The sequence below is a fragment of the Gastrolobium bilobum genome, unplaced genomic scaffold (genome assembly GCF_033153095.1).
Source record: "Gastrolobium bilobum isolate Gb01-03AN ecotype WA unplaced genomic scaffold, APGP_CSIRO_Gbil_v1 utg5203, whole genome shotgun sequence".
Classification (NCBI taxonomy): Eukaryota; Viridiplantae; Streptophyta; class Magnoliopsida; order Fabales; family Fabaceae; genus Gastrolobium; species Gastrolobium bilobum.
This window is the reverse complement of record NW_026897637.1, coordinates 213,352-241,029: the sequence shown is the minus strand read 5'-3', so window position 1 is coordinate 241,029 and position 27,678 is coordinate 213,352. Positions and strand designations below refer to the sequence as shown.

At 32.9% G+C, this 27,678-nt stretch overlaps 3 protein-coding genes across 3 annotated transcripts; 1 reads left to right on the top strand and 2 right to left on the bottom strand.

Moving 5' to 3' along the window:
- Window positions 1-1,552: 1,552 nt before the first annotated feature.
- Window positions 1,553-4,716, bottom strand: LOC133308896 (uncharacterized). Its single transcript, XM_061509632.1, has 5 exons — window positions 4,263-4,716; window positions 3,677-3,947; window positions 2,505-2,603; window positions 2,130-2,344; window positions 1,553-1,761 (listed from the first exon to the last, which is right to left on the bottom strand). The coding sequence occupies exons 1-5, from the start codon at window positions 4,664-4,666 to the stop codon at window positions 1,686-1,688; spliced, it is 1,065 nt and encodes a 354-aa protein (XP_061365616.1). The 5' UTR covers window positions 4,667-4,716; the 3' UTR covers window positions 1,553-1,685.
- Window positions 4,717-14,734: 10,018 nt separating this feature from the next.
- On the top strand, window positions 14,735-20,042 carry LOC133308906 (alpha-mannosidase 2). Its single transcript, XM_061509643.1, has 4 exons — window positions 14,735-15,449; window positions 16,004-16,153; window positions 16,512-16,544; window positions 16,720-20,042. The coding sequence occupies exons 1-4, from the start codon at window positions 14,907-14,909 to the stop codon at window positions 19,453-19,455; spliced, it is 3,462 nt and encodes a 1,153-aa protein (XP_061365627.1). The 5' UTR covers window positions 14,735-14,906; the 3' UTR covers window positions 19,456-20,042.
- An 882-nt stretch (window positions 20,043-20,924) lies between these two features.
- Window positions 20,925-26,678, bottom strand: LOC133308910 (uncharacterized). Its single transcript, XM_061509648.1, has 15 exons — window positions 26,412-26,678; window positions 26,205-26,302; window positions 25,653-25,753; window positions 25,468-25,546; window positions 25,304-25,364; window positions 25,176-25,222; window positions 24,939-25,031; window positions 24,694-24,784; window positions 23,351-23,399; window positions 22,908-23,024; window positions 22,672-22,819; window positions 22,152-22,244; window positions 22,006-22,074; window positions 21,366-21,408; window positions 20,925-21,237 (listed from the first exon to the last, which is right to left on the bottom strand). The coding sequence occupies exons 1-15, from the start codon at window positions 26,464-26,466 to the stop codon at window positions 21,137-21,139; spliced, it is 1,245 nt and encodes a 414-aa protein (XP_061365632.1). The 5' UTR covers window positions 26,467-26,678; the 3' UTR covers window positions 20,925-21,136.
- Between the last annotated feature and the right edge of the window lie 1,000 nt (window positions 26,679-27,678).

Sequence of the window (27,678 nt, the reverse complement as noted above, 5' to 3'; positions counted from 1 at the left end):
TGATTTCAGGATGCATAAACCAGAAGTCCAGAACTGCATGTTGCTAAGTTAGAAATTTAACTGTTTGATTTGTGTTTTGCAGAATAGTTTTTTAATTTTAGAAATAATAAAACAAAAAAAAAATTGTTTTGCAAGAGTGTTTCGTAGAATCAATTTTAAAAATAGTATCTGTTTTTTAGTTTTAAAAACTAAAAGACCAAAACAATCCGGGGATGTTTTCAAGAGCTGATTTCTTGTTTTTTTTGTTTGTTTTAGCGGTGGCATTGTTGTAAATACAAGAAGGCTTTAATGTTTCAAAAGTGAACGTAGATAAGTTATCTACATTCGCTTTCAAAACGACGTCGTTTTGGGTTGAAAAATTTAAAAATTATAATGAAAAAGACTATTATAACCCTGACATAAATTATAGTTACAAAAATACCTTAATTTCCGCCTCAAAACGATGTCATTTTGTGCTCACTGTAGATAAATTATCTACATTGACTGTAGAAAAAACGAACTCAAACAAGAATTCATTAAAGGTATTTTGGTAAATAAATTTATTTTTTTAATTTTAAATTATTTTGCAGAGGCAATATTATAATTATGAAACTTCATTAATGGTTTTTTATAAATAATTACAACTTCTTTATAATTTTAAGGGTTCGCTTTTTCTGCTCTCACCGTAGATAAATCATCTGCAACAAATTCAATACAACATCATTTTGAGATGAAAATTATGATATTTTTGTAATTTTAATTTATTTCAGAGTTGTTATAATATTTATAATTATAATATTTTAATTTTTCAATCCCAAAACGACGTCATTTTGAAAATAAATACAGATAACTTATACGCAGTAACTGTAAAAATATTTTTCTATAATTTTAAAACTAACAAGCTTTATTTTTCTTTTACTCTCAGTCAGTTTTCAAAATTTATGTTCACAACAGTTTTTAAAAACAAAAAAAAAATAAAAACACATTCAAACACACCCTTTTTCTTTTTCTTTTTAAAGCTTGAAGCTTAGATGGCCTAAATTATGGTGTTGCTCTTACGTTCTAACAGTAGGACGCACGCTATTACCATGCTATTGCAAAATTATCCTAAATTTGTATGAAATAGTACATATAAAGCTTGAAAAGCCGTGAAGGGCGTATTTTGAATATGCTTCAAAGGTTCCAATTCTAACAATGACACTTATAACGATATTGGAATAAATTTGGTCCTCAAGTTCGCTTACAACGCGTAGAAATTCTACATAAAACAAACTTGGGTGAGTGTTTCCCAATTCTCAATGAAATAGTGTACCATAAACTCATTCTAAGTTTCTCTAAACTAAATTTGTATCTAAAATGAATTAAGTTATATCAATCCTCAAATTTTAATAATCATGACAATACTTTAAATTACATCCAATCTTGCTTCAAATGTATGGCGTGATGATATCTTTTCCATAACCACATTATTCATGCAAGTGCATAACACAGCACCAGAATTTTATAATATGGTATGCTTTAATGCTTGGTATGATGAATCAAGAAAAAAAGTGCTAAAAGCAAGGAGTGAACGTGATTATTCCATACGTTCAGTTTTTCATTGAATAGTATTACTGTTATTATAGACAAAATTTTATAGGGAGGGGGGGAGGAATAAAAAGAAAAAGGAGGAAAGAAAAGAATATACATGCCTTACACTTTGTTCTCTACAACAGTCCAACAACACAACTCAAATGCAATCTGTTTTCCAACCCTCTCAAGTGATGACCCAATAACATACACCTGCCAATGGAAAGAAAACCTTAATTTCATTACACAACAAAAAAGGACTTAACTGACTAAAGAAATATGTGCTTATGTGTAGATTTCAGTGATAAAATTTCACTACTTCTATAGAAGTGAGTATTCAGTGCTACACCTATTAAAATTAGTAACACATACTCACCTATCTGCATTTATTCCATCCACTTATTTGTTTTTAATGCCACATGAATCCACATATTTCTAATTTTAGTGGGGGAGTATGTACTACACGAGCACTAAAAATTTACTCAAAATTCACTATTTCAGGATCATGTATATGATTAATTAGAGGATATGTATAACTATGCAAAAAAATTTGAAGGGCAATGAGAATGAGATGTACTAACCAGAAAAGCAACTTTGCTAGGTAATCACGGGAAGTGCCTACTGTATCACTAAACCCATCACCCCTTTCTGGGTGATTGTCTATGTTTCCTGCTACTGATTGTTCCATAAAATTAGAGCTAGCATCATCCACAAAGAATCTTCTCAATATGTTCTGAACAAGCTGGTTAATTATATCCTCCACTTCTATTGATGAAGGCCGAGACAGTTCAGTCACCTGTCAAGACAAGTTACTCATGAAAAGATTCACAAAGTAAAGCAAAACTCAGTACCTACATGAATAGAAGAGGAGGGCAGGACTTTTTGCAATCTTAACTTAAAAGCACTACTTTCAATTGCAAGGGAATATAAATTAAATATAAGTTGTGAGGCATTACCATATCAGGATCCAGAGACCGAAGATATTCCAACAAATTGTTCCGGTTCCCTTTGTCATATTCTAATTTCATTATTTCCTGCTTCTGGGCATTAAGCTCCTGAAAGAAAAATAAAATTCCCACATTAACTCTTTGAGCTTGCCTTTTAGATGATCTCATGAGTAATGAAACCACTTCTTAGAGAGCACAGACTAAGTAGGGCGAAAATAAAGTCAATCTTTGGACTACACAACAGGAGTGTTGCCACCTTACCATTAGGCCATTGCAAGGCACCATAATAATGTGGCATTAAGCCTTAATAAGACATAGGAGGCATTTCTTTTCATTCTTGCGGAAAGAATTTTCCTATGTGTTGTTTCCCTAAATAACTTTCAAGGCTGTGTAAGCCAAATCGCATTATCTATACTTTTAGTTGAGGGTCTGTTTGGATAGTTTGGAGGGAAAACGAAGGAAGGATAACTTTTTTCTTCAATTTTAAGTAAATATTCCCTTTATTTGAGAAATTTTCAAAAGTGAGAAAATAAGAATGAGTTATCATGGAACGTTCCAATTATCCATTATTCATGCTTTATAAACATTTTATAATTTTCTCAATTTAAAAATGAAAACTTATCTCCTCCAAACTCGTCCATCCAATCATATACCCTTCAGATATAAAATCACATTTATCATACAATTGAAGTTAAACCAAGATTACTGTTAGTATTAGCAGAAACCATACTGGGCCAAATCTACTTGGCAAACACATAAGATGCAAAGATTTTACAAGCTCTCAGAACAGCTCACCCGTTAAGGTGAGATCTTTGTTCCAAATTCCAATACACTGACTCCAAATTCAACTTATTTGGCATACAAATAAGCAGCAAACAATTTACAAAGGTGAGGTCTTTTTTTTAACCATATCCCCAACTATGAAGCACCGATTCCGACACGGCGTTTCCGATACGTTTGCAATGCGTTCTCTATACGTCAATATGATACAATAGGTTTCCGATAAGTTCGAATTTTTTTTGAGGAGTATCGTGCTTCATAGATACCCAACACAAACTCAAAATTCCACTAAGGCACCTCCTTAGTATAACCAAACATGTCATATACTCTTAAAACTGCAACTATTCCACAATTATTGCATCAAGAAAGTGAACTAAACAAAAAACAAAAAAGAGGGTTACCTCCTTCACGTTTGTCAATTCAGACTGCAACTGCTGGATGTAACTAAGAGCCTGAGGAGGCAAATCTCCAAACACTCTCGGGCTGCAACTTTCCAAATCCTTGAACCCCAAATCAGCAGAAACAACCTCAATCTTCCCATCATCCTCTCCTCCACCCTTCACCTCCAAAACCTCCGAACTAGCTTCCAACTTCGACCTTTGAGCCCCACAAGGCGATATATCAAAATTCCTCATCAGGGACATCCTGTACTCCGCATTCCAAAGAGTGTACCTAACCAAGACACCAACCCCAAAAGTTCAATTAAAAAACAAAATCTCAACTTTGCATTGAAGATAAAAAACCAAGCACTGAAACCGGAAAATTTTCAATTGAGCAGCAACCCCAGAAGTTTAATTAAAAACAAAATATCAACTTCAAACACAAAAAATATCCAATTTGCAAATAAAATCCAAAATCAAGCACTGAAACTAGAAAATTTTCAATTTTGAGTACCCAATAACCCCTAAAGTTCAATTCAAAAAAAAAAAAAAAATCTCAACTTTACATAAACCAAGCAATGAAACTAGAAAATTTTCAATTGAGTACCCGGTGATGATTGAAGAGACGAGAAGGCGATGGAGGGGGTGCTTAGAAACGGTGACGGTGACGGAGAACTGATCGGAGGGTAGCAATCCGAGCATGGTGGAGATGGTTTGCTTCATGGAGTCTCTAGCGGAATCAGAGACACCCTTTGAGATGACGGAGTTATCAAGGGGTTCGATGCGCTTCAGCATGTTGGCGATGACGGTGAAACCACGGTCGAAGGTGGATTTTCGGGTCGAAACGACATCGTCGGAGAAGCCGTCGACGCCGGAGACGAGGCAGGCTGTGATGAAACAACGGCGGCGGCGGAGGAGGGAGGGAGGAGGTGGAGGTTTTGAAGGGTGGAGAGAGTGGAGTGAAACGTCATTCAGGCGTGAGATTATGAAGGGTCGCCATGAAAGCGCCATGGAAATTGGAATGAACAACTCAAACAACGTTGCACTCTGCAACCTACGCCAACCTTAGCCTTAGCTACTATACTAACAACTCTTTTTATGTTTTTGTCTGTGGAGTGGTACAGTGATCTTCTTACGGTCCAACTAGACCGAACCGCTTTACTAGTGAACCGGCTATGTATTAGTGCTTGTTAATTGTAACTATTCCATTAAATTTGGTGTATAATGGATTAGACTGTTAGTTAACATCAACACTGATAATTTTATAATTATTTATTTTAATATTTTTTTCTGTCTTTCTTCATCATTATTGATTTATTTTTATATGGTTATGATTCTTTCACATATATGATATGGTTATGTTAAATAATACATGAAAAAATCTATTCCCCATTAAATTAGGTCTTATTTATTTTTATATTTAAAAATAGTTCACATGTTCATCAGTTATTAGTCATAGTTATATGCAATAAACACAACTCGATAGCGATATTTAGTTGAAAGATAGATAAAATAAAATAAAAAGATAAAGAGGAAAAAGTTTGATTTAAAATATTATATGATTTTTTTTAGATAAATTATAGGTACCTTTTATGGGAGGAAATCTTGTTCGGAGTGAATCTCATTCGATGAGAAAGGCATGTCTTCTAACCCCTAAAAATTTATTTGAAACAGAATTTGAACTTCCGGTTCAAACAAACTCTTGATAACTCAATTGTCAACTGAGCTACTATTTAGAATTTTCTTATTATTTTTATTTAGAAGCAATGTGAATGAAATCATCTAATTTATCTCACTATATAAAAATGAGATGAAATAGTTGACTCATTTTATAAAATAAGTTACAGAAATCCAACTCATCTTCTTTTATAGCAAATTAACTAATTAAGATTTCAATCCATTAAGAACTTACAAAAAAAAAAAATGAATTGGTGAGTTATGCAAGCCAACTAATTTAAATAAAAGAAAAAGAGAGTTAGGTGAATTGATCAAGAAGTTGATTCGCTAACACAAAATAAAAGAAAAAATAACGTGATGAGCTAACCCGTGAATTATCACGAATGTGGGTTATGCAAGGGATCAAAATAACTCATCTAAAAAAATAAAGATTTGTTTGATTCTGTTCTGATTTTTTTGTTCTTAAAACTGTTTTGTAAAATAGTTATAGAAACAGTTATTTTTTATATTTTTTTTTTTTTTGAAAGTTAAAAACCAAAACAGAAAACAAAAATAAGTGGTCATATTCTCTAAATTTGATTTTAAAAACAAAAAACAGTTATAATTTTTAAAATATTTTTTACAAAACAAATTTTACCAAACGAATTTTTTTTTTTTTCTGAAAACTAAAAAACTATTTTAGAAAACAGAAATCAAAGAGACCCTAAATTACTAGATACAATCCAATACATATTTTTCTATTTTGTTTGTGTATTAGTAAATGATAAGTGGTTGGTGGGTGCTATTTGGTTAAGGAACAAGGAATGAGGATAATGTAATGTGCCCTTGACTTTTGACTAAATTACAGATTCCCTCTTGTACTGGTCCCTTTGAGTTTGAGAAGGAGAATCTGAAGACGTTGCTCTTTCTTACCTTCCCAGCCTTGTATCGCAAACACCAAATCCGAAAAACAAATGGGAGTACAACATCACATCTCGGGATGAATTTTTTTATGTGAAAAAATGATTATGCGATCATATTATATGATTATAATTATTTATTATTGATGAAATAAGAAAATGAAAAATATATAAATTTTAAAAGAATGATTATGATCAAATAACATGATCACATAATTAATTTTTCATATGAAAGAATTCACTCTTATAACATATTAACAATTCATGTCAACACGAGCTCACACTAGTCGTAGAGTTATGTGGTGTACGAGGTTTTGGTCTTAGTTTGTTTTTAAAAATTAAAATATGACTAAATAATTGAGCCTAAACTTTTGGATAAAATTGAATATTAAGCCTCAACTAAATTTTTTGTTAGCCCTAACTCGGTGAATGGGCTAACTCCGTCACTTTACGACATGATATGACACAAATATGACATGAATTTAAAATTGGATTAAAATTTTTGACACGAACGATTCGCTTATTTTGTTGGTTAATATTTAAGTTAAAATTTAACATCATAATTAATGTGATATAAGAAAAAATATAACACTTTTATTGTAAAATAACTAATCAAAACACCTTTTGTTATATCTTCTTTAAACATTTTCTTGATATAATATTTCTAATATTTAATAAAGAAAGTAATATTAAATGTAAAAATAGATAAATTTAATAATATCTTGAGAAAATAAAAATATTCAATACTTCTTTTTTTAGTGATTAAGAGGATTATTATGAATAAATAGTTATGGGAATTCATTAATTACTCAATATAAAATGACCATAATAATTGAACTATTACTACTCCAACTTAAATGTCATGTTTTAATTATTCATAATTTCAATAAAAAAATTCTGATTAATTAACGTATTGTTCGAAATATAAACAAGATCATTAATTATATTTAATATGAATTTGCCCATATCATTTTCATAGGATGAATTGTAATTATTATCGCTTTAATGAAAACTATTTAACATCAAATTTATTTTTCCAAAAAAACATAAACTATAGAAGGGAAAGGGTAAGTGTGATAACATATGAAACTGAAGATGACACAAAACAATATGTTAGGTTACAGCCTATAAGAGCATGAAATTGTATCTGACAATGCTAGAGGGATCTCACATTTCCAAGGATGGCCAATCCTCAGCCAGAGAAGAGAAGTACAAGGATAGCAAACTAAAATATGACATTGAAAGGAAACAAAAAGTAGGCATCTAAGGGAGGTCCCCATTCCAATAAGAAACACTATAAAACTCACTCAATACTGGAATCAGCTGGACCCATGTTCCAATGCTGAGTGTGTGGCTTAGATTGCTAGGACATCGTGCCTATCAACATGTTCCTCCTGATAATTACTCGCTCCGGATAATCATATCAACATTGTATAATACTATATTGATAAAGTGGCAAGGGAACCTCCATTAATAATTTTTATACTTTTTTAACACATTTTTTCATTTAGGTGGTGTTTGGTTGGGAGCTTTTGAGCGGATATCTATTTTTCTCAAGTATGGTTTTTAGAAACACCATGTTTGTTTCAACGTTTTTCACCAAAAATCCATCTATCAAATTTGTCTGGATTTATGAGAAACATAGATATCCGCACTGTTTAGAAACCCAATTTGAAGGTGGGATTTTTCGGAAAATCGGTTATCTGACTTTTAATGCACTGTTGATTTCATAAAGTTACCTAATTTTCCCAGTAAAGTTTTTTCCCACCAAACAACTTTTTTTTACATTTTTCTACCTATCTCACTTTATCTATCTTTCCAATCATTTCTCTATTTATCTCATTTCCCTACTATTCCAAAAAAAATTCCTGAACCAAACGCCCCCTCAAGAATTTTTTGAGTTTAAAATATGGATATTATACAAAATCTATAGTTTTATTTTCTTGTTATACCTTATACTGACTTGATTCCTTTAAAAAATGAGATAGTTAAAATTAAACTCGTGATCTTATAATTATGTAAAGAATTATCAATATATATATATATATATATATATATATATATGAAAAATATTTTATCATGTTAAAGGAAACAACTTTTCTCTTCTATACAAATAAAAAGATGGGTCCTTGAATTTCATTTTATTATTTACTTTTTAACAAACAATGGGGCCCACATATTTGTCTCTATAACATGAGACAACTTATTTCATTTAACATGAGATTAATAACACCCATATATATATGGATGAATATTTTTTTTCCATATTATAGGAAATAAAATTATTTTTCACATACACATAAAAATATGTGGAGCCTATGTGAAAAAAGAAAGAGAAATAAAAAAACATAAATTCCATATAGTTTTATGCATACGTAAGAGATAAAATTATTTCTTATAATATGATAAATATTAATCTCATATATATATATATAAAAAGAATATTATATTTACAAAATTTTTGTTTACAAACTACACTATGTTTGACCTGTAAAACACTCTTGAGTAGAGTATTACCGGTCAGACATAATATAGTTTGTAAGTTTGTAAAAAAAAAATTTGTACAATATAACTCTATTATATATATATATATATATATATATGGAAAAAAATATTTCTCAAGCAGCTTGAGATAAGTTTATCTCCGTCTACCCTAAAACTACGTCGTTTTATTTATTTATTTCTTTATATTAATTGATTCACCTTTGAATGGTTATGATTTCTTTTTTTTCTCTCTTCCTTTATCACCATTGATCCATCTTTATACGGTTATGATTTAGTAGTAGGAGATAAGATTATCTCAATCAGCTTGAGAAACGATAAGCCCTATATATATATATATATATATATATATATATATATATATATAGGAATGATCCGTTTACAAATTACACTAAGTATGATTGGTCATACTTAGTGTGGTTTGTAAAAGTTTGTTATATATATATATATATATATATATATATATATATATATATATATGGGAATGATCCGTTTACAAATTACACTAAGTATGATTGGTCATATACTTAGTGTAGTTTGTAAACAAAAAGTTTGTAAATATAACATTTCTCGTAACTAATATTTCTATCTTATAAAAAATAAAATTATCTCCTTCATACACATCAAAATATATGAAATCATATAAAGAGAAAAGAAAAAAAAAATATAAGTGACGTATATTTTTATTTATGCATACCCAAAAAAACATTAATCCATGTATATATACACACACCAGTTTTGTCAAATGTTTTCTTGTTTTTATTTAGGGAATTGCTTTTGTTATGTAACATAACCTAAAAGCAAATTTTCTACTCTCACAAAAGGAGGAGAGAGGAGAGAGAATAGGAAAAAGAGAAAAAATTTAAAGTGAGTCCCATATAAATTTGTGTGTGTAGGAAGATGATCTTAGGGTATGTTACCTGATAAAAACAATTCCCTTTTATTTATCGGTTAAAGTCGGATAACATTTTTCCCGTGAAATATAAGCGATTTGTAAACGTTAAATACTCACGATCGATTAAGTAGTATGTTGCCAATCTCATAATTTTTATTTATTTTATTTTTCACGGTTCTGCAGCTAGAAACAAGGTCCATCGGAAAGCCACTTTTAGTTTTAGTCTTTTAGCTGATTCTGTACATTAATAAAATAAGATATCATAGAACAAAAAGTTAATTAAGCTCTAATATGAACGGTTGATTGTTTATAGTGTCAGATAAATATATTTCTTCTTGAATCTTGAGTAGAAGATCAAGACAACGATAATGATGATGGGTGATTGCTATCATATATGGTAATAGCAATTATGATAACGTTAATAAGATTCTGTGGATATGGTGGTGATTATAACAGGTGGAAAGTGAAGGTTAATATGGGGTCAATAAGGTGATCATAATGGCAAATTGGTTTACGGGATATAGTTTCTTAATCCTTATATAATGTAGTCTAATTCACAAAATAAATTATATGAGAAACGCAAAATATAAATTGACATTCTGATGTTTATATTGTATGATATGATGACCAAATATTATATGAAATCGAATATTATTTGATTTAATTAAGGGATAATAAATTGTCATGTAACATGACATCATTTGTGTCATGTTACACACACAAAAACACTGTGGGTCCCATTGTATAGTAAAAAAGTAAAAAAAGTTGAAGTGGATCCCATGCTATATTGAGTGTGTAGGAAAGTGAAGATTTTTCATGTAACATAACACTTGTATTTCCCTTTAATTAATTTTATGTGATATATCAAACGATAAAGTGTGCCTTACATCCATAATTTCAGCACGGGTGATTATGTAAACATATATGTTCCTTTTTAAAAGTTGCACATAAAAATAAACTACATCTATTTTTCTTCCACTTGAGTCACTGTCAAAACCTCTTCTAAAAGCTTCATTGTCACTAGCTCGTAACAGTAAACCAACATTTGCTTCCAAGAGTCCAACCCATGGTTGGATGAGTCGATGTAATTTGAGCACAAACTACATCATTCCATGATATAATACACAACTCATAAAGGGAATGCTCTTAGAGAAAGGTGATCTACAAGATACCTCAAAATGTAAAATGGTAGTAATTACATATAAATATTGCATATGGTGCAAGTTGTTAGTTACAATCTATGAAACACCGACACTTCAAAGACCTTGACGTGTCGTGTTCGACACTTTCTGACACTCTCTGACACTCCAACACGCATTGTAGAAACTCAAAAAATGATTCAAAGGTTGCATTGCGTTGCGTTTTTAGTTCCAACTATTAGATTCGTTGGATTACGATTATAATTTTATTGAGTTTAATATAAATATTTGAGATATCTTATGTTTCTTTGCAAAATTGATGGGTATGATAAGTTTAACTTCATTTTTTGTTAAATTATTGAATATTAAATATAATATACACTACATAAATAAAAAATATTATTTAATATCACAACGTGTCCTAACGTGTCAAAATCTAACATTTTTTAGAATTAACATGTCGAAGTGTAGTATCATTTTGTGTCACGTGTCCCGTGTCGGTATCGGTGCTACGTAGGTTACAATAAAGCAAAATTGCAATACCCCACTATGATGCTTAGTAAGGAGATAATGAAACTATTTATGGAAACTTGTCTTTAACTATTGATCTATCAAAATACTTGTCTCAGCAATGCCTAGTAATGGGCTTATATGTAGAGTACATTGGAGACATTTCTCCTTTCCGACAGTTTCATTGGACCGGGCGGCTATGGTGCTTGCTTCATGAAGCAAAAGTTTTTCACACACTTAGTGGATTGATCCACTAATTCAAAAAACAATGCATAGCCTTAATTCAAAAGGCTTTATGAAGACCTTTTGAATTTTGCCTCTATCTCTTTGTCCTAAGTTGGTGGAGTGTGTTTAAACAACCACCACATTTGAATTTGAAATTCAAATGTCTTTGTTGTTTCATAAAACTTCATCCAATCTTATTGAATAATGCTTCATATTTTACTATTAAATTAAAACTAGAGATAATTCTTAATTCAATTTGATATTAATGGATAATTAGAATTATCCATAACCTTATGGGTTTAGAGTTTCACTCGACCTATTTTACTCATAACCTTATCCAGGACCAATAACTCATTATTGACCCAAATGTGTTATATCATGCCATTAAAAACAATATTGGTGTGTGACTCATCAGACTCAATTAGTTACTGAAATATATAAACTTTGACTAATTAAACTTCTTTTATGAGTCTAATTTATTTAATGATCACATAAGACACTAGCAATGCTCTTGATCTCCAGAAATAATTGAGTTGATCAAGTGATCTATTTTTCTTGATTTGGATACCATGCCAACATTATCCCTCATACCATCGTTCATTTTTAGTCGAGAGCATTTATAGAGTATCATCTATCTTGTGTGATTAAATGAAGCTTTTCATAGAGTTAGGAGTCTTCTTCTATAAAACTCTAAGGCGGATCCATGACTCTTCATGTTTCCTTATTATACACAGATTCCCGAGTTCAATTGAAGTTATTTAAGCCCTATCAATCTTGTGAACGACTTATCCCTTGTAGGGAAATATGAGTCCTTTTAGCATGCTCATATATATTCATGCCTTCAAGTCATACCCAATAATACATTGTTCTCCATATTTCTAGGTGGACAGAGTCATACAGGCAAAGTATAACCTTAAGACATAGTGTTAGATGGCTTCCTCAAGTCAAGGACGATCCGCACTACAGAACGACGAGAGACATTACAAATCCAGTGATACTTTCTACAATGAATCCTTATAGAGTCACTTGACAGGTCAATTCACAGCCATATGTTCTCTAACAGATCCATCCATGACATCATTTAAGGCATCTCTGTACCTGCATTCCATAAGGTCTTTACCATGTATCTTCATACAAGTAGATAATGTCATGCTAGTCTTATTAAGACGACCAATGCTCTTTCTTGGTGACTCAAGACTTGGAACAAGTTTAAGGTAATAAATATATAGTGCACTTGAGTCCTCATGATCATGATCACACCGTAGATCCTCGAGTATGATAGGATTATGCTTCCATATTTAAAGGGAGTGAATTGAGTATTATAAACTTTTTGCAAAAGCCTTATTCTTATATCTAAATTAAAATCTATACAAACTTACATATAAAAAGTTAATCGATACATTCAAACAAATCATAATACACAATCTAATCTAATATAATCTATACTTGCACATATTAGACATTAAAGAAGCAATTAAAGTGCTAAAAATAAATAACGAGAGTTGAGAAAAATACAAATTCAATTTATCCTGATTTAGTCACCACTATTTTATGTCCTACGTCCAGCCTGCAAGTCAATCAATAATTCTTCAGTGTTAGTCAAGCTTAACAAATTCTTGATAAACTGCTACATCCTTAGGTGGTGTTTGGTTGGAAGATTTTTGTAGGATACATGGGGAAGTGAGGGTGGACATTCAATAATACCATGTTTGGTAGCACTTAAAAAAAAGAAATGATGGGGAAATTGTATTGATGGGGAAATTTTTTGTGAGTAATCTTAAACCAAATTCTCTTAAGGCCGTTTGGTACACGGATTTTTTCTGGATTTTCGGAAAACTGAAATTTTAAAAATTTTAAATTTTCACATATTATCGTAAACTGAATGTAAAAATCATATTTTTAAAAATTGAGATTCCCGGACAAATAAAAATTTCTCCTGTACCAAACGCCCCGTAAAGCTTTCGAGTGCTTAGAAACTTACAACCTAATGATAAGTCAACAAAACTTTTTATATTTTAACTTTGAGAAATATAAGAATCACGTTGCAGGAATAACACTGTTCATTCTTACAACAAGGATCCGGCAACATATCTTGAGGATACGTGCCGTATCCTGATTTTGGTTTGATTTTTTTTTTTAAGCGTGGGACCCACATTTGATTTGTGTGTACAAAAAAATAATCTTGTCATGTGACATGACCAAAATCGAACCTTTTAACTTTTCTTTGTATCGTTATATTTTAACTTTTTGATTAGCGTCTTTGGCACTCTAGAAAAATTTCATAATTAATTGGCTCTCCTTTAAACACGTTATTTATACGTTTTGAAAGGCATCAATTCAATTCTCCTATTTTTTTATTATTGTTTTTGGTTTTTTCAGTTAAAGAAATTAACTATCATATATTTATATAAAAAAAATAAAGAATATATTTTCAATTAAAGATTAAGGTAGTCCACCAATGGTTTCTTTTTTATCTAGTTAATTTTTCAGAAATATAGAATGATGACCAAATTTATTCACTTAAAGAACTAAAATAATAATAAAAAAGGAATATTTAATGAAACTTTTTTATGATTTAAGGTTAATGTGGTAAAGATTCCTTTTAAGAACTAATATAACAACACTTTAATTTTTAATATTTATTTTTATATAATGATAATTCTAAAATTGGAACCTATAACCTCATGCAATCTATATAAATATCTTTCCACTGAATCAATCATAATGGCTTAATATAAATCTTTTTAGAGTAAAGTATTTTTTGAGTCCTCAATAAATATCACGGAGTTCAATTTAATCTCTTAAAAAAGTCAACTTGTAATACTTTTAAATTCAAAATAGATTCATATTAATCCTCGTAAGGAACTAATATGAATCATTTTGAACCTTAGAAGGACTATAATCTTGACTAACTGGATTTATTTTAAATTTAAAAGAAACCATAAATCAATTTTTCTTTCTAAAAGATTAAAATTGGCTCTATAATTTTTATTACGGACCCAAAAATACTTTACTCAAAATTTAACAATCCTAATTCTTTGAATGAGAAATTGAGAATCCATAAAAAAACAAACAAACAAAATTGAGAAAAATTGGCTTTAGTACTTTTCCAAAGTCTTTGTTGCAAAGAGAGGTTCCCACTAAAAAAAACATTTGACAATTCCAAAGCCCCAAAGAAATATCATATCCCACACAATGTCCATGATCCATTGTTCTCTTTCCACCTTCAATATCAACCTCAAGACTTGATTTTGAAGACTCCACTTTGTGAACCTCACCAATCCCTATCTGGGTTTTGTTTTTCTTCTCTTTCCTTTACCATAGATCTTCACCATTTCATGTGAGTAACAAAAAGCTCACATTTTTAATCCCAATTTCACAGAGAAAGAGAGAGAAAGCCAAGCATGGCCTTCTCTTCTAGGCGTGGAGGAAACTGGGCACAATCGACCCTTCCATCCTCAAATCCAAAATCAAAGATACCCAGAAAGTCAAGAAAGAGAACATGGCTCAAAGATTTGATCTTTGCGAATTTCTTCACTTTTGGGCTCTTGTTCTCTCTCTTCTTGTTCCTCCTCATTCTTATCCGATTTGGGGTACCAAAACCCATCACTACACACTTCAGGAACCGTTCCTCTCGCTACAGGAAAACCCTCAGCAGAAAACCCTTCTCTGTTGGTGGTAGTGGGAACTACACCATGCTGAGTGCCACTGTTGACATCACCACCAAGATGTTGTATGACAAGGTTGAGTTCTTGGATGTTGATGGTGGGGCTTGGAAGCAAGGTTGGAGTGTCACTTACAGAGGGAATGAGTGGGATAATGAGAAGTTGAAGGTCTATGTGGTGCCCCATTCTCATAATGATCCTGGTTGGAAGCTCACTGTTGAGGAATACTATGATAGGCAATCTCGCCATATACTTGATACCATTGTTGAAACGCTAAGGAAGGTGAAGATTTCTGATCCTTCCCTTTTCTGGGTTTTGGAGGTTTTGTTTTGTTTTGATATTTTTTTTTTGTTCCTTCATGAAATTATGATTAATATTTTATGAGTAAGTTTATTGTTGGTTGATTACAGGCAAATTGTTGGTTAAATAAGTTTGATATTTGGTTAATGGGAAGTGATCTGAAGAGTGTGTGTATCCATTAGTACTGATTGAGTAAATTTATGTTTCTGGGTTGTGACTTGTAAGTGAAAAATGGTAAAGGTTAAGTGGTACAAATTTTTCTTGATTGAACTAGTTAACTTGCTGCTTCAAAGCTGCAAAATTTATATTTGGGCACTGCATATGATATCAAAGGTGGTACACCTTAAGGTAAATATTGTTTTATTAATTTAATAATATTTAAATGTTCATAGGAGACAAAAAAGATTGGCTGAAATGGAGAAAATATTGATTGTAGGCCTGTCAGTTCCATAGACAGCTCTTTCTTTTATTCTTTTTATTCATAAGTTTGAGAGCTATTTGAATTATGATATTGACCGGATAAGTGGGATATGTAGGATTCTCGCCGGAAGTTCATATGGGAAGAGATGTCATACTTAGAGAGATGGTGGAGGGATGCCTCAGATGTCATGAAGGAATCATTCATCAATTTGGTAAACAATGGGCAGTTGGAAATTGTTGGAGGTGGTTGGGTGATGAATGATGAGGTAATGTGATGTTGATCTAATGACTCTTATCTTACAGCAATGGCATTTGTATATATATTCTACAACTCCAGATATAGCTTTTTCCTTTTGAAGTACTTTTAACGATAATTTTCTGGAAGGTTGTTTCTGGGATACTTTTCATCATACTTGTTTTGATACAAGTTTTTTAAATTTAAGGAGCTCCCAATTTTCTCTCCTGTCAATGAAATGCATGCTCTAGAAACATACATGTCTATGGAATTATTATATCTAAATGAGAACCTCATCGAAGCTTTCCTGTTAGTGAAGTTTATTATTGGTGGCCTCTATGCTTTACTTTTGGAATTTTAACTTTTAAATTGTTTCATCCTTCATGCAGGCCAATTCTCATTATTTTTCTATAATTGAACAGGTATGCTGAAAGCTTTGTCTATTTTTTCTGCGTTTGCATTTATTATTATTTTTTTTAAAGGTTTTTTGGGCCTGTATTCTACATTTTCATGCTCTATCAAAATATAATCTTTTTGCTCTAGAGTTTTGTATATTATTTTGTGATGGTGCTTAATCATAGGACAATTATGTATCAGATAGCAGAAGGAAATATGTGGTTGAATGACACCATTGGGTTTGTTCCTAAAAATTCTTGGGCCATTGATCCATTTGGTTACTCATCTACCATGGCATATCTTCTACGTCGCATGGGTTTCGACAACATGCTTATTCAGAGGACCCATTATGAGCTGAAGAAGGAACTTGCTTGGCATAAGAATTTAGAATACATATGGCGTCAAAGCTGGGATGCACAGGAAACCACTGATATATTTGTCCATATGATGCCCTTTTATTCATATGATATACCTCATACATGTGGCCCAGAGCCTGCTGTTTGTTGTCAGTTTGACTTTGCACGCATGCAGGGTTTTGTTTATGAACAATGCCCATGGGGACAATATCCGGTGGAGACAACTCATGAAAATGTTCATGAAAGGGCACTTAAATTATTGGATCAATACAGGAAAAAATCTACTTTGTACCGAACAAATACTCTTCTTGTTCCTCTTGGAGATGATTTTCGCTATATTAATGTTGCTGAAGCAGAGGCCCAATTCAGAAATTACCAAATGCTGTTTGATTATATCAATTCAAACCCCAGTTTGAATACGGAGATGCAGTTTGGTACTTTGGAGGACTACTTTCAAACCCTGCGTGAGGAAGCAGAAAGAATAAATTACTCATCTCCTGGTGAAATAGGATCTGGCCTAGTTGAAGGATTTCCTTCTCTGTCTGGGGACTTTTTTACTTATGCTGATCGGCAACAAGACTACTGGAGTGGTTATTATGTTTCTCGTCCCTTCTTCAAGGCTGTTGATAGGGTATTAGAGCAGACACTTCGTGCCACGGAAATGATGGTGTCTCTATTACTTGGGTGCTGTCGGAGGTCACATTGTGAGAAATTTTCAATGGGGTTTTCCTATAAGTTGACTGCTGCTAGAAGGAACTTAGCTCTTTTTCAGCATCATGATGGGGTAACTGGTACTGCAAAGGATCATGTGGTTATGGACTATGGAACTCGAATGCATACTTCGTTACAGGACCTGCAGATTTTTATGTCCAAGGCAATTGAGGCACTTCTTGGAATCCGCTATGACAAATTAGATCACAGTCCTTCCCAGTTTGAGCCAGCAATAGCAAGATCTAAATATGATGCTCAGCCATTGCATAAAGTGATTAGTATTCGTGAGGGTACTTACCAAACAGTGGTCTTTTTTAATCCTTTGGAGCAAACCAGAGAGGAAGTTGTGATGGTGGTTGTTGACAGTCCTGACATTACTGTTGTTGACTCTAACTGGAGTTGTGTTCAAAGCCAAATTTCTCCTGAGTTGCAGTATCATAATAGCAAGATCTTTACTGGGAGGCATCGACTTTACTGGAAAGTTTCTGTTCATGCAATGGGGTTGGAAACATATTATATTGCCAATGATTTCGTTGGTTGTGAAAAGGCCAGGCCTTCAAAGTTGAAAATTTTCTCTAAATCTAGTTCAGTTGCCTGTCCTACACCATATTCTTGTGTAAAAATAGAAGCTGATGTGGCTGAAATTGAGAATGAGCATCAAAAACTAACTTTTGATGTAAGGCATGGTTTGTTGAAGGAGATAATCTTCAAATATAGTTCCCCAAATGTTATAAATGAGGAAATTGGTATGTACTCTAGTTCGGGTGGGGCGTACTTGTTTAAGCCCAATGGTGATGCCGAGCCTATTATTGAAGAAGGTGGGCAGTTGCTTATCTCAGAGGGAACTTTGATGCAGGAAGCATACTCTTATCCAAGGACAGCTTGGGAGAAAGCTCCCATTTCTCATAGCACTCGCATATATAATGGAGAGAGTACAGTCCAAGGGTTTGTCATTGAAAAGGAATATCATGTTGAGCTTCTTGGCCATGATTTCAATGATAGGGAGTTGATAGTTAGATATAAAACGGATATTGATAACAAAGGGATCTTTTATTCAGATTTAAATGGATTTCAGATGAGCCGAAGAGAAACTTATGATAAGATTCCTCTGCAAGGCAATTACTACCCCATGCCCTCTCTTGCATTCTTACAAGGATCTAATGGTCAGCGGTTTTCTGTCCATTCCCGGCAATCATTGGGTGTGGCAAGCCTTAAAAATGGATGGCTAGAGATAATGCTTGATCGCCGTTTGGTAAGAGATGACGGTCGTGGCCTCGGCCAAGGAGTGATGGATAACCGTGTGATGAATGTTGTCTTCCACATTACAGTGGAAACCAATATTTCTGCCATATCAAATTTGGTTTCCAGCTCTTTACCTTATAGCCCTTCTCTTTTCTCTCACCTTGTTGGTTCTCACTTGAACTATCCGTTACATGCATTCATTTCCAAGAAGCCACAGGAGTTGTCTGCGAAGCCACCACCTAGATCCTTTTCTCCACTTGCTGCTTCCTTGCCATGTGATTTGCACATAGTGAACTTCAAGGTTCCCAAGCCTTTGAAATTTTTGCAGCAACCACCTGAAGGTTCTAGATTTGCTCTGATCTTTCACAGGAGACATTGGGATTCTTCATACTGCCGGAAGGGAAGATCACACTGCACTAATCTGGCTGATGATCCTGTGAATCTGTTCAGCATGTTCAAGGATCTTACAGTCTTGAAGGCTAAAGCAACTTCATTGAACCTTATGCATGAAGACCCTGAAGTAATGGGATTCACAGAGCAGTTTGGAGATCTTGCACAAGAGGGGCATGTTGCCATATCTCCAATGGAAATTCAAGCTTACAAGTTGGAGTTACGGCCACTACAATAGAGTACACTCATTGGTGAATTGTTGCTGCTGATTTAAGCTGAACAAAATGTTTTTACTGCTCCATTAATGGTAGGGATGAATTCATGGACTGTTTTCTTTTCTAAACACTGAGTTTAAGGTGGTGCAGGTAAGAGGATATGTGAGGAAACACGTCCAAACAAAGAGTAGTAACCTTGGTTGAGTTGAGGAAGTGTGTAACACTGGACTTTTGTAGATTGCTGTTATAGAAACATGGATGAGGTTGTAGCATCTGCGGCTCCTTGTTTGTTTACTATGATGCTGCTGTAGCATTTGTTTACGTTTTCCCAGTCATGCAGTTCAAAGACTAGTTTTGCTTTATTGACTTACATGTTATTGTATAACACTTCTCTTAGAGGCTAGTGATACATGTACATATCTAATACCTCTATGATCCTGTGAATCTGTTCAGCCTGTTCAAGGATCTTACAGTCTTGAATTCACAAGTTCTATGCAAGGGATTGTATTCTTCTTTGGATGTTGGCTCAACAATTTGCCAAAATAATACTTATTCTGAACTATGAAAATAAATTTGCAAAGTTGGCATTAAAGTACAAGTTCTAGATACATGTTATTCATGTTAGTGGGATTCTTTTTATTTAATTTTTTCATCTAGGTCTTGCTTTTGATCTCATGTATTTATTTTATAAGAAAAATGTTTGTCCTTTTAAACGTCACATCTTGTGTTATCTTACTTTCACAAAAAAGTAGGATTTACACTTTTTTTTTGGTCCACTCTCTTTTCTCATGATTTATCTCTTTCTCTCATTTAAAATGATATTTACATCCTTGAAAATGACACATGTTTTTTTCCTTATTTTATTTAGGTTCGTTAACTATTAATTCCAACTAGTTTGGAGTCAAAATGATGTCAATATTGATCTAAGTCTTGTTTTATGCATGAAGTAGTTGGCATAAAATTGATGTTAATGTTGATCTAAATTGAGAAACACAACTACTACAGCTTTGGAAAATCTCACTGAGATTTTTTCTTAATTTTTCTAAGCTGAAAATTTTTATAGAATCATTAAATAGTTTTAACTTCAAAAGTAGCTTTTAAGTTAAAAAATAAATAAAATATTTACTTATTAGAATCGAAGCAATGGCGAGACTTATAAGTTCAACCATTTAAACTGATTGGTCAAATTATGTTTCATGAAAATAATTCATATACAATAACATGAAACATTAAAAAAATAGTTTTTTTTTGTTTTTTGTTTTTTTTTTAATTTCACGATTGGTCGGTTTAACTGTTTAAAGTGATGGATTCAACCAAATTTTGATTAGTCCAAAATGATATGATCGTAATTATGCTTAAGAGAGTAAACCATAACAGTGGGTAGAAGTAACAATTGGGTTCACCTAAACAAAATATTAGTTTTGATTTGCATTTTAATAATTGGTCTTATTGGTCCATTTGTGGACATTAAATTAAATACGAAGGATAGAGAAAAAATACATATTGAAATGTCCATATATAAGCCAAAAATTCCAGGCACTTCTTGCATGAGTAGGTATTTAAAGTGAATATTTCCTTGTTCCTGGAACTGAACTTTAATTTATCACACTCCTAGATGAAACAAATTCGAGATAGAAATGAGAAAACCAATGTGCTTCAAGCCTCTCCTTTTGATGAGTAACTAGTAAAACTCACTTCTTAGGATTATAATATGATTTCTTCTTGCACACTGACATTAAGAGTCTTATGGGGAAGAACAATGCTGTTGATCACCACCACCTCATCTTCAACTGTCACAGCTTCTCCTAAATTATTATTACAAGGGGAAAAAACAGGAACTAAGGTCAGTATTGGAAAATGCAATATGACATCAACTTTGAGAACCAGTGATATGAAATAAACAAAAGACAATCAAGTGGGCAGGGATGTGTACCTAGGATGGTTGTGCCAAGCTTTGCATTGTAGTCACCATCAGCCTGAAACATTCAATTCATTATTGGTCAGGCACACTAAGCTTGAGCAGTTAAAACCTATATTGCACCGACACCGACATGGAACACAACTTCAACACGTTAATTTTAAAAAATATTAGATTTCAACACGTTAGGATACATTTTGATATTAAATAATATTTTTAATTTATGCAGTGTATATTATATTTAATATTTAATAATTTAACAAAAAAATGAAACTAAACTTATAATACTCATCAATTTTGACAAGAAACATAATATGTAAATATTAGATATTTTTAAATTGAAAATCTCTTATACACTACAGTGAGATTTATTCGGTATTCATTTTAATTTTTATTATATCAATTTGATAAAACATTGATATATTTTTTCATGATATGTAATGAAATTTCAAATATTATAGATGTCGTAGCGTGTCAGAGTGTCGGGGAGTGTTGGACACGACGACACTTTAGATTTTTTGAAATGTCAGTACAACATAGGTTAAAACCACAAAGGGTTAAACAAGTTTTTCATCGGCAATTAAAATTGAAAATCTTTCTCCATATTTTTGCTTTATCCTCTTTAGCACTGGTTTTAAAAATGCACTGAACTTGCCTGAACCCGTGACCATCTTCCCATTGATGACTTCCATCCAACAATAGAATTTATAACTACAGCATTTTCCTGTCAGGAGGAAAAAAAAAAAAACATTTTGTTTATACATTGAAAATATCACACATCTTAGGCATCCAGTTCCTTACCTTAATTTCAACATCATCCAAGATGATACAACTGATTAACCTGACGCCAGCACTGACACGAACATTTGCTGAGATAGAAACATTTGGACCAATCTGTTCACGAAAGAAAAGAAAAAAATATTTTATATTTCATGCAAAATATTTAGATCCATATAACCATAAATATTGGTTTTCCCTACAACTTTGTTTTAGTTTACTTACAGCTAACATTTATAAATACAATATGCACTGTTCATCCAACCCTCAGGCTGAAAATTTGAATAAAAATCATGCCATCATCATCATTTCTCCATGAAACAGCCCACTTTTAGACTTGTATAATGGCATCAATGCACCCATATAGAACTATTTGGAAATATTGTATAATTCTAGTTAAGCCTTTTAATCTTTATTCAGCATTTCAGCAGGTTACTACCGTTCAGTCTTTAGTATTTTACAGTAGAAAATGTATCAATGAAATATGTCTCTTGTCTAAAAGAGGAAAGGATTTATAATCTTGTATAGGCAAGAATGGAACTACCTTTGCAGATGGATGAACTTTAGCAGATGGGTGGATAAATACATCACCAACAACTTTGGCATTTCTTTTACCATCTCCACTGGCCAAAAGATTGGGTGAAGTATTTCGGAACTGAGCAAGATACAACTCCGAGCATTTCAAAGATATTCTGTTCATGTCAAGTGTATACTATTAGTAAAACCCGATAACAGTCGAACATTAAAGCTTAAGGCAGTTAAGATACTATGAAACCCTACCCTGGAGTTTTAATTTGCTCCCAGAAATCCATTGTCTCATATGTATACAGTTGCTTCTTTCCAGCTAGAGGTGATAATATATCTTGATCCAGTCTTACAAAATCTACAGGAAGAGTCCTGAAGGAAAAATATCTCCATTAATCCTTGGCAATATTGCAGTTTTCAAAGGGAAAAAATCTGCAATGCTGAGGACGACTACATGACACTGTCTGGATTTTCATTGAATCATCAAGTACTCAAGTAGTATAGGAATAAAAAGCAATGGGGGTCAGATATTTAATCTCAAAACGGGAAAATTCAAGTAGTTAGGTGCAGAGACTCTTTCACATTTGACTCATATCTAAACCGATACATTGTTAGGGATGCGTTTCCATGCATGCCATCGAAAAAATAGTCTTGAATTTCGTTTGAATAATTCAAAATGTTAGAGGTATTAAATCAACCTTGTGGCTGATTGGAGTGCTTCAAAGCTGGAGAGACGACGTAGATTAGCTGCAGTGCAGTCAATAAAATCAAGTCAACTTACAATGATGAATATTTTTGTATTCTCTATGTAAAACGGCTAAGGATATGTGGTATATTTTGTAGGTAACTGAGAAGGAACTAGTGAAGTTAAAAGAGCTAGAATTAATATTCTCACTAGGGAATGTGAAAAACAAAATAAACTATGCTGATATAGTGAAAAACCTGAAAGCAAAAGCATGCAAATTTCCTAGTTCTAAGGCATGCACATGTTGTAGATACAACAATACACCAAATCTAATGCAACAGAGTTTTAAAAACAATTATTTGACAGCTTTACTATGCAGAGAACCTTCTTGTCATATTAAAATACGGAGCATCCTGTATTTTCTTCCTTGATTAACAATTAAGGGTTATTTACCTAAGAAAAAAAAAACAATTAAGAGTTCATTATGAAATTAGAGAAGGGCTACGTCCACATGTTTTTTCCAAATAGTATTTGTGTTAATTTCAATCATAACCAGTAATACAATAAATAGCTACATTTGATAAGACATTTGTCTACATGTTTGCTTGGCAAATGCGCTATTTGGGCTAGCCAATATATTTCTTTGGCATAAACGAAACAGATAAGACCACTTAAACCCCAGTGAGCCAAGAGAAATAATTGATTTGGATGCTTGGAATTTCAAAGGTAAATTGTGCATGGCCACCTTATACAAATACCAGTGAGACTCCAAATTTGTTTCGACAGAGATAGAAATTTGTGGAAAAACAGAATGATTAATATATCTGTGTATTAGGGATATTGTCAAATCCCTGATTTATGGGAATCAATCATGATAAATTAGGAATTTAGGATAGTTTCTTTTTCCTCTTAATTAGAATTGATTTAGTTTCCTTATTTCATTCACATGCAGTCTGTATATATGTTGTAACGTATCATTGTTGGAATTCAATTGAATAGAAAGAACCCTTTTTACAATTCTAAAAAGATAAGAAGATAGATAATAAAGGATAAAATAAAATGTAAATATTTGTTAGACCTATGTTCTTGTAAAAGAAAGAACTAAATAAGGAGTAGAAGAGGGGAAAAGCATGCATCATAATTTCGCGTGAGTGTGTGCTTGTTTGTGTGTTTGTGCTCTTGCAGATGAAAGGCAGCACCAAAACAAGAAGGAAACCATACTTGTTTTATGCAATACTTATTGTTTAAAATTCTAAAGGTTGAAGTCAAGTTATATCTTGTGCATCGGGAACCGATTCATTAGACACAACCCTTTTATGATTGACACTTTCTGAATTGTGATGGAAAGAGACCAACCTCTGCCTTCTCGGTTCATAGATACATCTTGGATGGCAGAAAAAATATCAGGTGTGAAAATGTAGACACCGCAATTTATCAAATCACTAACCTGCAGGTTATAAATTGGTTAGTCTTGTCGGGGCATGATCAGACGAAAAAGAAATGTAGCTTATACCAATCAAGCTCCAGCATTGGAATTTATTTTTTCTTGGAAAGAAAATCTTTTTAAAAAATGAAGAGAAAAAACCAAACTTAATACTCACAAATGTCTCAGGTTTCTCAGTATAATGCAGCAATTCATTAGTGGTTGGATCAGCAATCAACTCACCGAACTGGCTAGCAGATTCAGCTGAAACCTACACATGACATTCAGAACACCAGAAGGAGAATGAAAAAAGGGTTTTGCAATGAAACACAAGGATGCATCTACAGAGACATATCACCATCTGTATGTATTTAAATGCACAAGGATATGCATCCAATTTTTTCTATGTACCAACCTTGATAACCAACATTGTCCCCATCCCACCATATCTTTTATGGGCATCTGCAAAAGGAAACAAGAAATATTTCAGTAGCGCCATACTTTTGAAGAACAACAACTATGACTTAATAGCAACATACTTACCAAGCAAGGATGGTAGCGGAAAACTACAGCAAACATCACAATTTAGCAGAAAGATATGCGACTGCAATCAAAATGTACCCTATCCGTTAGAACTTAGACATTATGCATTCTAAATTTAATCCACAATATAATATAAAAGCAGTCATCAGAGCAGTGTTTTTAACTGGGTTGTCTTCCATGATAATATCTCTGAAGTAGTAAAGACCACCTGCTGAACCATGTGGTTTATCCTCCTTCAAGTATCTAGATTGATATTAGTCACACACCATGTCAGATCCAGCATTTAACAGAGCTTACAAGCATAATTATTATTATTTTAATTAAAGCTTCATATTAATGCTGTAGTCACCTTACTGGTAATTTCAGCTCATTTGAAATTGAAGAGACATATAGAGCGAATTCTCGCTCCTCATAGAACCCAAGAAGATATATTTGAGCCAAATTGGGTATCTGTAGAGTTCCAAACTAGTAAGTTAAGTAAAATACTCCACACCTTTTAAGTTATATATCATCCCTTCTCCTCTTCACCAGTTTCTAAGCTGAGATTCAATTTGAATTTTAGACTAATATTTACCACATATCATATATCAGTGACCAATTTTTACACAGACATAAAAAAGAGAGTATGCAAATCAACATTGAAAATGAAAGTTCCTTCTAGTTTTCTCAATTTGGTCAGGAACAAGGTAGTTAAAATCAAAATTTTAAGTAAAATCAAAATCGGAACGAGGATAAAAAATCTTAAAACGTAAAATCGTATAAACATAAGTTTGGAATATTGGTAAAATAGTTTTGATGAAAAAAAATAGTAAAATCGTAAAATTGTAATGATAAATCGAGATTTTAACTACAATAATCAGGAATAGTGTGAAGGGTAGTTGAAGAGAAAAAAGAAGCAAACCTTTTTACAAGCAGAAATAGGATGATGAACCATTGGCTGGCCAGCCAAAGGGAAAAGGGGTTTAGGAGTATTAAAGGAAAGAGGCCGAAATCTGGTTCCTGCAAATTAATAATTGAACAAAGACATATATAACAGATGAAACCCCAAAATCCAAAATGGAAAAAAGACTCAAATTTTGATCAGAAAACAAGTAAAGAATTCAAATACCTTTAGTGGGTCCACCCACCATAATCACAGCAACCACTTTCTCCGAGCTCTCCATGACCAAAGCACAGATCTTTAAGCTCAAAAACCAAAATGCTTGATTGAAAATTATGGGAATTGATACTCAACTCAACTCAGCTTTGCTCAAGTGAAAGTGTGGGTTCCAAGACAGAGAGGTTTGGTTAGCTTTTGGGTATCTTTGTGCGTTATGTTAGTGGCTCTAACTTTACAGTTTCCCACGGTTTGCACTGACAGCCAGATCAGATTCCTAGTATATGCCAATCCCATAAAACGATATAACATCGTATAGTAGTCGGTATTTAAATTTTGTTTCAGTTAAGGTTAAAGAGACAAAGCAGAGAAGGAAAAAAAAATAAGGAAAAGTTGAAAAAACTCGTGTAATATTGCTTTTAATCACTTACAAATTTTGTGATTTTTTTTTAATCACTGTGATTTTTTTCGTTCACAATTCTTTTTAATACTGTTCGAAAATTAACTAAGTGTACGGTTGTAAATATTAGTCATTTATTATTATTTGTTGTATTGGACCAAGTCCATTAGGTCAAGAATTAGGTCTTTTATTCTCTATAAATAGAGACATCTTTGTATCAAATTATTTACACAATTCAATAATATCAGAATACCCTTTTTCAAGTTGGTATCAGAGCTCTCGATTCTGAGGGCTCTGCTTCCGCAATTACCTCCGTTAAAACAGAAACCTTATTTCTCAGCCTCTCGCCGCCACCGAAAAAATTTTCGGTGGACCTTTTGGACCAAGAGGACCTGTTTTCAAATCCTTTTTCCTCTGATCTATCAGCTTACAGACGTGTTATAATCGTTTGACGACCGGATCTCCCCTAAACAACACAAGGCTGCTACTGTTCATCGCGTTTTGGACACTTTTTCGGCGACCTTTCAACTTCGACTGGCCACAGACAGGTTCGCGACCGACGGACGACCTCGCCGCAGAAAATTCAGCTCCGGCGGCCGTCGCACGCGCTCTCACGCGCCGCCACACTCCCGGCGAGTGAGGCCCACTCGCAGACACCTCCACCGGTGCGTGGAGGTGCGTGGCTCACTGTTTCCAGCTCCGACCAAAAGCGTTCTGATCGTCTCTTCATTCTCTTTCTGGATCTGTGCTTTTCTCTCAGATCGGACGTCGTTTGGTATTTTTTTCTGTATTTTTTGGCTTCTTGGAGCTTTTCTTTGACTAGTTTTTTGCAGTATGGCCTCCGACGCTGAAACTGAATCAACCCTTGCAAACACAACT